At 37.2% G+C, this 12,523-nt stretch overlaps 1 protein-coding gene across 1 annotated transcript; it reads right to left on the bottom strand.

The window, feature by feature from the left end:
- Positions 1–3,643: 3,643 nt before the first annotated feature.
- LOC118807438 (proteinase-activated receptor 3-like) lies at positions 3,644–4,525 on the bottom strand. The gene has a single exon (XM_036569450.1). The coding sequence runs from the start codon at positions 4,523–4,525 to the stop codon at positions 3,644–3,646; it is 882 nt and encodes a 293-aa protein (XP_036425343.1).
- Positions 4,526–12,523: the final 7,998 nt, after the last annotated feature.

The raw sequence follows: 12,523 nt of genomic DNA, 5'->3' as shown, positions 1-12,523 counted from the left end.
CTGGTTACAGTGTAAAACTGCCCCTCTGCCCCCCGCCTCGGCTCCGTCTGCACCCCCCACACTCACCACCCCCCACTCTCCGCCATAGCGGACTGCTCTCTACATCTCTGCAGTGCCTCGGCTTTTTTCCTCCTTCAGACTGCGTCAGATTTTTCTCTGGAAAAAGTGGTGTGGGATAATCCAACGGTTAAAATACAATAACAAATATGGAAATTACCATATTGTAAGTATGTATGAAAATGTGCGATTTTAAAACGCACTTTTTGGCAAAAATATATATTTTTTACATGTTTTACATACAAATATGTATGGTTTATATATATGTATGGTTTATATATATATATATATATATATATATATATATATATATATATATATATATATATATATGGATTTTTTTTTGAAAATGAACAATTTCAAATTGTAAAAAGCTTTTGGAGTGGAGTATATATATATATATATATATATATATATATATATATATATATATGTATATGTGTGTGTGTGTGTGTGTGTGTATATATATATATATATATATATATATATATATATATATATACATATGCCTATGTGCATATAGTCCATATATATGTAGAACACTAAAATATTTACATTAATTTGCCATTTTAATTAGAAGATTAATAGATAGCCTAAGCCCCTCTTTTAAAAACGAGTAAGCTTTTTTGTTTGTTTCAGTTTTATTTGGTGTTGTTTTTGAGACTCTTACTCCTCTGGTATGTGGAATAATAGGGTACAGTGTTGGGTCTTTAGGGAGGCTGTGCTTATTTCTGTATGAGAATAAACAGTGAAGGGCCTCAGTGGGGGAGAAGCTCAGAGTGACTCATGACTCCTCTCTCTTTCTAGAGTCACACTGACCCCTGGTGGTCAGACCATGTAAAGGTCCTCGGCGCCACACAGTACTATCATGTGTTTTCCATTAAGGCTGCCTCCTACTTCAGAGCAAATAAGGCCTCGCTCACTTCCTCTTTCTAATTTTACTGAGGAAAAGAAATGGGCGTGAGCGATGCAGCAGAGTGACTGCCACTGCTTGCATGCGTTGGCTGTGTACATTCATATGCAAAAGTTTGAGCAGCCCTGGTCAAATGACATGTTTTGTTGATTTTCTAAGTGGAAATGAGATAAAACATGGGAAAAAGCAACATGGATCAACTTCAACTCACCACGTGTATGTGCGTCACATGTACGTTGCGCAAGTGGCCACTCATGGCAGAAGGAGAGGAGAGAACCCTGGGAAACTGGGCAACCCAGCTCTGACTACTTGTGGTGTGTTAAAGCAGTGAACACTAAAATGTGTCTCCCCTGACAAAATAGAAGTTTATTCATGTGTGCTGTTAGTATACATCTCTTAAACTAAATATAAGTAAGTGTGCTTTCAGTTTACATTTATTGTGTACATATCAAAGATATATTAGACAAAATTATACTTCAGTATACTTGGCTTACACTGACAAGTATGCAGAAATGTTTAAGTCAATTTGGCCTATACTTGTGCTTATACATATACTTATTCAAATACTTGTGGTCTGTACTTGTAGTTATACTTTCTAAAGTACACTTACATAAACTAAAAAGTGGGCTATAAGTATATATCTAGTACCTATACGTTCACTTACAGTGTATTTCACAGTATAGTTGAAGTACAAAATAAAACTTAGATGTGAACTAGTTGTGTACATACAGTATACATTTATAAACTAAAAAGGGGGCCAATTTAGTCCCAAAAAGTATTGAAATAGTATACTTATAAGTATACTACTAGAAAATTGATATAAGTATACTCACTATAAATAGTATACTTGGGAAATATACTTGAACTTTGAGTATACTTTTTTTGGTAAGCGATCTCTGACAGTCCTGTGACCCTCTGGTCACGATGTCACTAACATTGCTGCTTGCGCAGCTATGAGCTCTCAAAACAACAGCTCATTATTTTTAAAGGGTGTAATAAAGAGGGGAAAGCTCTGAAATGTGCGAACAGGATTGCAGTTGCGTTTTAATTTTGACAGAGCTGAAGTGCCGTGATAAAGAAATGCAGTTGCAAATGAGCAAATGTTTGACCTTTTTTAATATATCAGACCATTAAGACAATGAAAGACAAATGTCAGAAGCACTTTGCTTTTCCATGTTAACACTATACACAGAAATGCAAATGCAAATTTTTCATTTAAATTTGAAATATGTCTTTAATAATGCACACTCGCACTGGAGTGTCTGTGTCTGTGTTTTCCACTGTTTGATTTGCTACACATGCCAACAAGAGATTTCTTAGGTTTGCTTAAGAACCCTAAAGTCTATCCAGCAAGCTAGTAGAGTAAATTGATGAAACTGTAACAGCAGTCATTTATAACAGATGGAGTAGTTTCATACCTAAAGCCCAGCAAATCAAATGTTATCATTTTGAAATATGAAGTATTTGCAAGTTTTTTTATGCTGTGGCTCATAACCAGCTTCGTCTGCCATTATTTCCGGGTCTGAAAAGACAAATTCTTCAGGGCACAGTGATTTCTGAGGACTTTCTGCTGCTGAAGGTGATTGTTTAAGAATCCTTTATAAACTTCGCTTGAGCTTAAAAAGTAATGGAAGATTGAATTAGGATGGACCCAAGGATTCTCTGGAAGATGGTAAAATACTTGCATGCACTAGGAATGTGTCTTGGTGAAATGGCACCAGTTGGCACCAGTACAAGAGTACAAATAGTGGCACCAGTACAAGAGTACAAATAACTAATACATACAGATATATGCAACACACGTCCACAAAAGCACATTATATACATATCCCTAGTGTGTAAACCAACTGTACAGGGTATTTAATCCGGTATATATAAAATGGGATATAAGCATGTTATAAAAATGACCAGAAAGACAAATAGTAATTTAGTAAAATAGTTAATTGGTCTTATGCTGGTCCCAGTCAGCTCCAGCACATGAAAAAATGGTCTATTGGTCAATTTTTGTGCACTGACCCAAACAGGAACCAAAAGAACTTATGGTTCTGGTTCTGGCTCTAGTTCAGTGTTTCACATGCTAAAGCATGACTAGCATAATAACAAATGTAGTAATGTTATAACTGAATTTTGGAGGGAAATACCTGAAAGCCTTCCTTCTTCCAATCTAGCGCTCTGTAAATTCACATCCTCACCTTCGGTTTCCCATGATGAAGGGTTCGCAATCCCCACCACCAAGAACTCCAGCCCAAGTTCTTCCCTCCTCCCTCAATCAGTCTGAACTCACAAATCAACTATTTAACTATCTTTCTGGTCATATTAAAACACTTTGAAACATCTAATTTGGCTAATTAGCTATCATGCTTGTTGGTTGGCTTAACTTGCTACCATGAAAGGATAGTGCACTGTTCTGATCACACACTTATAACTAGCTTATGTCTGCTTAGCAAACTTTTTACCAAGTAAAAATTATAAAAATAGAAATCAGCACATACTTTCCGGTGCTATTAATGGTGATGTAATAGTGCTTGGTGACTTCTTCACTTGGAAGAGTAAATAATTAGCAAAGACAGCAGAGAACGGTTACACTGATGTAGTAGACTGCTAATGAAATGATCCAGAGAATTAGCATACATTTTTTTTAAAAAAGGGCCTTTTTGCATAACCTTCCCCTTTTTATGACTGAACTGTTGCCACAGCACTGCCTGCTTTGGGCTTTTTAGCTTTTGCCTGGCTTTTTTGGCCGAAGAAGCAGTATATTTTCCTGGCCCTGAGAAGGTAGAAGAAGGGGTGGTTACAGCTGCTTATGCAAGCTATCATGAAGGATATGATGGTGAAGAGCGATATTCTCGGCACCTGTTTGTAGGAGATCATCAAGAAGTTCACTGTAGATGTGATGTAGTGGATCATCACCATGATCAGTAAGGTCAGCACGGTTTGGATGGCCCTAAGCTTGGCTGGGTGGATCTGCCTACTGCCTGGTCCACGTTGCTTCAAAACCCGGAGAACCTGGACGTTGCAGAAGAGCATGATGCCTAGCTCGCCAATCAGACATCCTGCCATGCATTCAAGCCCTCTGGTGTCATCGCCCATATAGTAGATACACAAGGAAAGGCAGACCATTGCTGTCCAGATGAACGCGCAGAGTGACAGGCGAAATTTCGGCATCTTGAATTTGAGGAACACGATAGGGTGGATGACTCCTATATAACAGTCCACGCATGTGCATGTCTGGAAAAGGGGTCCTGCAAACTGGTTCAGAAGCACAGAGCGTAACACCACCTCATTCAGCGAGGAGTAAATAGCATCGATGACCTCAATGGGCTGCAACAAGCAGCACAGAGCGTCCAGCAAGGCCAGGTTTATAGTAAAGATGTCAGAAGTTGAGCACAGGCTAGGCTTTCGGAAGAGGGTCCACAGGACGTAGATGTTGGTGGGAAAGCCCACGATGGGGACGACCACCGCTATAGGGAAGAATGTAATGAACAACTCGTCATTGTCAAAACTGGATGTGGCGTTGACTGTGAGGTTGGCTGTGAGGTTGCCTGTGCGGCCCATTTTGACCAGAAGCAATCACCTGGCTGATTAGTTCAATGATGAAAGCTGATGTAACAGAAACAGAATATGTTTATTGTTCATGTTTACAAGGCAAAACCTTACCAGGACAAACATGTTTCTGCTTTGTTGCCTGTACAGTTTGGCAAAAAATCAAATGTACCCCAAATGTAGCTGACCAACCAGTTTGCTTCCTTAGTAAGAAGTAGAACTAGTACAAGTATAGAAGTGCACTATGTGGCCAAAGGTATGTGGACACCCCTCCTGATTATTGAGTTCAGGTGTTTCAGTCACACCATCTCCTTAGACTAATACTGGCAGTCATACTGAAGAGCTCACTGATTTTAAATGTGGCACTGTTATAGGATGCCACCATAGCCATATGTGAGTTCACGAAACTTCTACCATGCTAGATCTGTCCTGGTCAACTGTAAGTGCTAATAATGAAATGGAAATGTCTAAGAGCAACAACAGCTCAGCCACGAAGTGGTAGACCACACAAATTCACAGAGCCACCCGAGTGCTGAATTGCATTACATAAAAATAGCCTATCCTGTATTGCATCAGCCACTACAGAGTTCCAAACTGCATCTGGAAGAAACATCAGCACAAGATCTGTGCATCATGAAATGGGTTTCCATGGCCGGGCAGCTGCACACAAGCCTAAGATCACTATGTGCAATGCCAAATGTCGACTGGAGTGGTGTACCACTACGACTAGACTCTGAAGCAGTGGAAATGTGTTCTCTGGAGTGATAAATTGCACTTCATTATCTGTTAGTTGATGGACGAATCTAGGCACCTACCACAATGCACAGTGCCAACAGTAAAGTTTGGTGGAGGAGGGATAAAAGCCTGGGTCTGTTTTTCAGGGTTTCAAGGCTAATGCTAATGCTACAGTATATAAAGACATTTTAGACAACTGTATGCTTCTGCATGCTTTTGTGGTAACAGTTTGGGGAAGACCCGTTCCTCTTCCAGCATGACTGAGTCCCTGTGCACAAAGCGAGCTCCGTGGTTTGACAAGTTTTGTGTGCACAGACCCCACTGAACACCTTTGGAGTGAACTGGAACGTCAATTGTGTGCCAGGCCTTCTAGTCCAACATTAGCGCCTGGCCATTTTAATGCCCATGGTTTTGGAATGGGATACACAAAGAGCTCATGTAGGTCTGTTGACCAGGTGTCCACATATTTTCAGCTAATATGTATATATTTCACACAAAAAGATTTTGGTTTCCATTATGGTCATTCCACACCATAAATTTTATGAACAAATTCAAGCAAAAACTAGCATTGTTAGCATTGTTGCATTCAGAAAATAAAACATAATTAACTTGCAGAAAACTGATTGGCTAAAGTTAAATGTTATTTCTAGGGTTGTACTTCAACCCTGTTACCCAGGTTACAACCCCGCTATTCAGTCATTTTTGGTGAAAATAGTCTTTACATATTTAACTTAGCAGGTTATGTTACCAGAAGTGTCAATTTGAATGAGAGTCATTAGTTAAAATTACTAATGCAAGAAAATATTACTTTTTGTTTGTTAGAAAGATATCACTCTAAAGGTTTATATTCTAAGTCTATATTGTTTTTGTTATTATTATTTTATTACTATATAAATAATTACTATAAATAATAAATTATACTATAAATTACTATATATATAATTAGAAAAAAGAAAACAGGAAAATTATTATTTGTTTGAACAGTTAAAAAAATATTTAAATACATACATTTCTTTTCTAGAAAGTAATGAAATCAATTGGCACAGACTTTCAAAAATTCACCACAAAAAACATTAGTAGCACTGATTTGACAGCCTGAGATGGGAAAATAACATGTTCTGAAGTTTATGCATTTCCTTTAATTAATATTTTGTCAAAAAACACAAGAAAAAAGAAAATTTTTAAAGACTTTCAAGGCCTGAAATGAACTTTTGTTCAATCATTTGTTTAATCATGCAAATGATTTTGACCATCCATTCTCAATCAAATGAGCTCTTATTTCCATAGGGCTTTACTGCAGGTGCCTGGAGCCATCCAATGAATTTATAGCCACTTATTTAACAAGAAGATTAAAACATTAAATATTATTGTTCATTTTAATATGATTATGCAAACAATTGCAAGGATGGATATGCAGTGTAAATGTCCCTTTCTAAAAGCTGTGTACTCAGGAGCTTCAGATTTTTAATACAACAATTTTATTCATAAGATTAAGATTAGATCATCATATTCATGTGGCGTTCATAAGACCACACAGAAGCAACTGTAAACATTTATAAAGGCTCATTCCAACAGGATCAGCTATCATTACACTTTTAGAATGAAAGGACATCAGAAATGACAAAAGCAGCTTTTTTGACAACTGGTGATTGTTATAAATATGAATGTAGGTTTATGTCAGTTGTTATTAAAAGCTTATGTAGCCTTACAAATGCTGCCCTTAATGATATGCTGTACATGAAAGTTCTTTCTAATTGATTTCAGCTCAGCTAGAAATAAGTTTTAATGTAAATCCTGGTGAATATCATTATATTTCACCAATGTTTCATATTTAACTTCTTGTCATTATCATATATTAACAGTATTTCAGAAAATGAAGTCTATAATTCATTTTGTCAGAGCTTGTAGTACAGTTTTGCTGTTTTTTGCTGTTATGGCAAATGTCAGTCTATAAATAAAGGCTTACCACTCTATCCTGGGGCAGATGAATCCTTCTGCTACAGAAAGCCTACACTGGAGTGTAACTCACAGTGCAACAACATTTGAATAAGAGCCGAATGATAAATAGCCTGCTTTATTTTACTAACCAGTGTTTATATTGTAATATCTGGTAATATGGTTTTATTTTGGTAAGGTCTATGAGTGGAAAGTCTTTAAAATAATTTCAGATAACTAGGTAAGTCTTATAATCAGTTAATAAGTAAACACTATCTTATTAACACTTATTAAAGCTCTATGAAACACATATGCCACATAAAGGCCTTGCAAATTAGAGTAAAAGGCACAGCAATGGGAGGTTTAAAAACGACAATATTCAGAAAACACATCATGTTTTATAGTCAACTAAATCTGGTTCAATTGCTTTGAACACCATTAATTTAGTTAAAAAATACTAAATCTCATATATTCATTGTCACATTTGCCACATCACTCCTAAGCTGTTCTATACATGTTATATGTTACCCCGTTAGGTGAGCTAGATTTACAATGAGCTCCATAATTATTGACACTTGTGGTAAAGCTGGATCAAAAAGGTCAATAATGATAAAACTATATATCACAAGTAATAGCACCCTTGCATTCAGTACCTCCCTTTGTGCAACCTCCTTTAGCCAACATAACAATAAGCTTCTCCTGTAATGAAGCTCATTCCATGATCTCCCCAGTTCTAGATCTTCTCATTAGGACTCACCATATCAAAAGACTGATTCTGTGGTCATTGAACCATTTTGTATGGATTCACACAAAAAGTAGGAACTGAACACAACCCAGGTTCAGCTTTTTGTCAGAGGGAGTCAGATCTTCATTTAAAATCTCTTAGTACTGGAGTTTGTGATGCTATGTTCATGATGCCTTGCAATGTTCCCAGGCCTGTTGAAGAAAAAGCAGCCCCAAAACATCACAGTCAACCACACACCATACTAAAAGTTGCGCTATGCAAGTTTTGGGGACCTCTCTGGTGGAAATGTGTAATGGCATGCAACATGCAGAAGAACCTTTTATAACATGGGTTGTGCTTTGGACCCCCTCCTTGAGTGGACGAATCTGACTGCAAGCGCGTTGAAACAGTTGAAACTTGCATTGAAACTTAAAAAAGGACGTGTCTTACAAGGATGTGAGTGAATTATCTACTAATGCCATCATATCTTTATCAGTGTAATGTTGATTTTGCATTTGAACATCTGATCATCAAGCTAGAACTTCTTTTTGAGTCTGTGTGTTTGATGTTAATGTGCAAAGATGTATGACATGGTCTGAAAAACTCAAATCCAACCTGACGCCTCTGACTTTTAAATGATCATTTCAGGCTTTACAGGGTGACTCCCAGCAGTGCACAAACACTGTATTTTAGCCTGTTTATTTTCTCCTGTCTCAGTAATGCTACTTCTTTTAATTTTAACAAAAAACTCTTACATAATGTAGCCTTAGCAGCATTTAACAGCCTTTATGACTATCCCACCTTGAGTCTTTGTGACCAGCTCTAATTTTGTCCCATCTGACCATAAAGCTCAGTTTTAGTAAGTTCCGGTAGTGCCAAGCATGTAACAGGCACTTATGTTTGTGGTTAGGATGAAAAAAATGTTGGAGTTACATTTTGATCATAAGAAAAGCTAGGAGTGCAAATATTTGTGATGTGATATTGTTTAAAGAAATGTTTTTTGATCATTTATATTCTTAGATTAAATTTTCTTCCATTAAAAGTTTCATATTTTCATTGTGAGACTGAGTTAATTAACCACAGATATTTTTTCATGATCTTTCTTTTTTTTTTACCCATCTTTACCAAAGGTGCCAATAATTATCAAGCATACTGGAGCTGTGTATACTGCCTTGTAGCTCATCTTGTAGACCCATGCAGACTGCTGCTTTAAGTGGGCTGAATGCAGTGCATTCAACAGTACAGAGAAGATATGAGAGGTGGACTCGGTCTGTCTCAGCCTATGTGTATCTCTTGGGGAAACTCTAAGTGGTGTCAAACTTCTCAAAAGAGATATCGGATCAGTTTGATCTTTCATGACCTCATGAACATGATAGCATGCTCAGTAAAGCTGACCCGAGATCAGTATTCTTACATGTTTAATTATGTATATGCCCTGAGCCTGAGAAATCCAGAACAACCTGTTTTGTCACATTGTGTTTACATTAAAGGAGCTATATCCAACATTTTTCTAGTATTTTATGTTTTTCCCTTGAGGTTGAGTTTTTTTGTGCCAAAAATGATCATAAATCATTTTTAACTGACCACTTTCCAGCCCCTCTTTATTCCTTAAAATAAACAGGCTGTTTTGGTTACTGTTCATTGAAGATGTAAATGACCTCTGTTCTGATCTGTATTGTTCCTCTTTCAAAAAGTGGTCCAGTGCTGAAACACTTCTTATAACTTTAGTGTGAGTGGGCGGAGCTAAGAACTGCTGTAGGCTGAACAGGATCATATACGTAAATGTGTTGTTTCTTGTGACATCACAGAAGCAGTAAATTCAAAACAAGCTGTTTTTGCATCATCATGATTTCTATATATATATATGGACTGGGGATTAAACGGTACATTTCTGAAACTTTAACAGTGTTTACATATTACTTCAAACTCCTTTATGTCAAAAATACAGGTTTATTATATAAAGTAATATAAAGTTTTTTTCATGATATGAGTCTGCTCTTAAAAGCAGTAAGAAAAGTAAAGCCTTGCATTTACTTCAAATATGTAATTTCCACACATATAACATCTATTACATCAATACAGTCATGCCAAAAGTAAGTAAAATGAACAAAAAATTGTGTTATGTGTTTTATGCATATGGAATGATTTACACATTTGAATCAAGCCAATTCAGTGTACTCCTTTTCAGTAAATGAAATGGATTCATACTTTCTGTTTAAAGCTCAATGGCCTTATTCACCAATATCTCCCTGAGTTTTTTCTTAAATTTATTCTTGAGAAAAGTCCTGGGAAAATGTGTATACCAGATTCATGCCGTGTTCTTAAACCACAGAACTGTTCACACCTTTGTGCTCTTGAGTGTTGTAGATTCTGTTCTTACCTAAGAACAAATCCCAAATAAGAAAACACTGGTGAACGTCAGCATCTTTGTGAAAACTGCGTAAGTGGGTTTTAAGAAAAAAAAAATCTTCTTAATAACAGTTGGTGAATGAGGCCCAGTGTTTGTTTTGTGAGTAACACACACTCTGGCAAAGTTTTGTCTGCTTGTCTTCAAGCTGGATTTGTTGTGTCTGAGCAGCATGTGGACAGACTGCAAATTGTACAAGTCAGACCTAGTAAACTCCTGACTTGTTCAGTTAATGAGTGAAGTGTGAAGAAAATGTATCTATTTTGCAAGCTCAAATATGTGGCTGTGTCCAAAACTACATACTACAGAGTCACCCTGTGTTCCCAGAATCCCTTCTTCCCTTTATTTTCTCATTGAAATATCTAAGAAACAGCCCTGTATGTGTCCAGGGCCCTTTGTTCCCCAGGTCCAGTGTTCCCCTAACAGCTTCACTTTCCAGGGGTCCTATATTCCCAGGGTCCAATATTCCCTTATTGAAATGTTCTAAGAAACAGCTCTCTAAAATATTCAAATGGCCCCATGTTTCCATCCCAGGTTGTCTCAATCATTTTACTTCAAGTTCTTCAGGAGCAACTTGCACAGATATTTTTGTGATCAGACTCAACATTCATTCATTCTATTACTTAATCTTTCCAAACTATGACATTTGAATTGCCACCTTCAGGCTTGAATATGTTATAATGTATAAAACTTCAATTATAGATCTTGACTGATGTAAGTTTGCTATATTACTTTGCTAGCTTGCTAATTAGCTAAATAAGGGTTACACAATTAGAAACACTAAAAAAAGAAGGGCAGTGCATCTCACGTAAGCCAGACAAAGCAATTTTTCAAAAGATAAACTTATTCTACACACTTCACAAACAAACTTACAAAGTTTACTTAGCTAGCTAAAGGGCATGCAAAAGCTGGCCTATATATTGAAAAATGGGCTTCAGGTTGTCCTTGTATTGAAGTATAGGGCCTTTAGGAAGCCTTTTATAGGTTTCCTTAATGTATCCTATTGAAAGAGCTGAGGAAACATACAGTTTCAAGTTTTAAGTTCAAGTTTTAAGTTTATTTGTCATTTGCGTATGTCAGGACATTCATGCATTGAAATGCTTGTGGTGAAGCAAGAAAATACTGAAACTGAAATATATTAAATATACACAAAATATAGAGACGAGAGGGACCTATGTAAGGGAAAAAAATCCTTTCTGCTATGTACAAAAATATTTATATTAAACAAGGGATAAGCTATGAATAATATATACATTTTAAAGTGACTTAAGTCACTTAGTGTTATTGCTATTTAAAGTGACTTAGTGTTATTGTCCATAGCAGTAATACAATATGATAATAATGCTGACAAAGTGACTGAGTGAAATGGTAATGGGGGGAAGACTCACAGCTTCACAGCTTGTTCAGAAGCCTGACAGCCTGTGGGTAGAAACCTGTATGCGGCAAAATCTCCTGCCTGATGGCAGGATGGTGAACAGGCTGTGTGCTGGGTGACACTGTCTGATCAGATCTTTTAGATTTTCCTGCGGCAGTGGGACTGATAGATGTCCTGTAAGGCTGGTAGTTTGTTGCCTATGGTGCCTTCTGCCATCCTCGCCACTCCTTTAAGGGCCTTACGGTCGCAGGCGGTGCAGCTGCTGTACCAGACAGTGATGCAGCCCGTGAGGATGAAGAGACGCTGATGGGCACATCTTACAATAGTGTTGGTGTGGAGGGACCAGGTGAGGTCATCAGTGAGGCAGGTTCAATCATGTATCTACTCTCCATGTTCATAATGAATCTGTGGTTGAGAATGACCTTTGTTAGCCATTTATATTCAGGTTCCCTGGTTTTCTCTGAAATGAAATGTGCCAGATGGAATCGCATAGTTCTCTGGAGCGTTGCCACAGAAGAACCATTTCTGGTTCCCCAGAGAACCCTTCAGTAGATTGTTCTTTTTGTGAATGAAGTGTGTGTGAAGAACCTTGTTAAAGTATAAAGAACCTTCATGTACTTAAAGTACTGATTAAAGGTTTTCCTAGAAAAGTGCATCCAAGCCAAAACTATTTAGGAACTTTTGTTCTTAGAGTGTTCGACTGAATGTTTTCTAGGTTTGTCTGAGTAGCAGAAATGGCTTCTGTAAGATGTTACATGAGATTTACTCATTTCAGCCTTGCATCACCTGTTTACTCAAAGTCTCACCGTCTACCAGCAGTTGCGTCACTGATAT

Source organism: Colossoma macropomum, unplaced genomic scaffold (assembly GCF_904425465.1).
Source record: "Colossoma macropomum unplaced genomic scaffold, Colossoma_macropomum, whole genome shotgun sequence".
NCBI lineage: Eukaryota > Metazoa > Chordata > Actinopteri > Characiformes > Serrasalmidae > Colossoma > Colossoma macropomum.
This window is presented reverse-complemented; position numbering and strand designations above follow the sequence as displayed.

Bases quoted from the DNA above. Each gene is read 5' to 3' on its own strand.
- LOC118807438 (XM_036569450.1), bottom strand. From the start codon at position 4,525: ATGGGCCGCACAGGCAACCTCACAGCCAACCTCACAGTCAACGCCACA.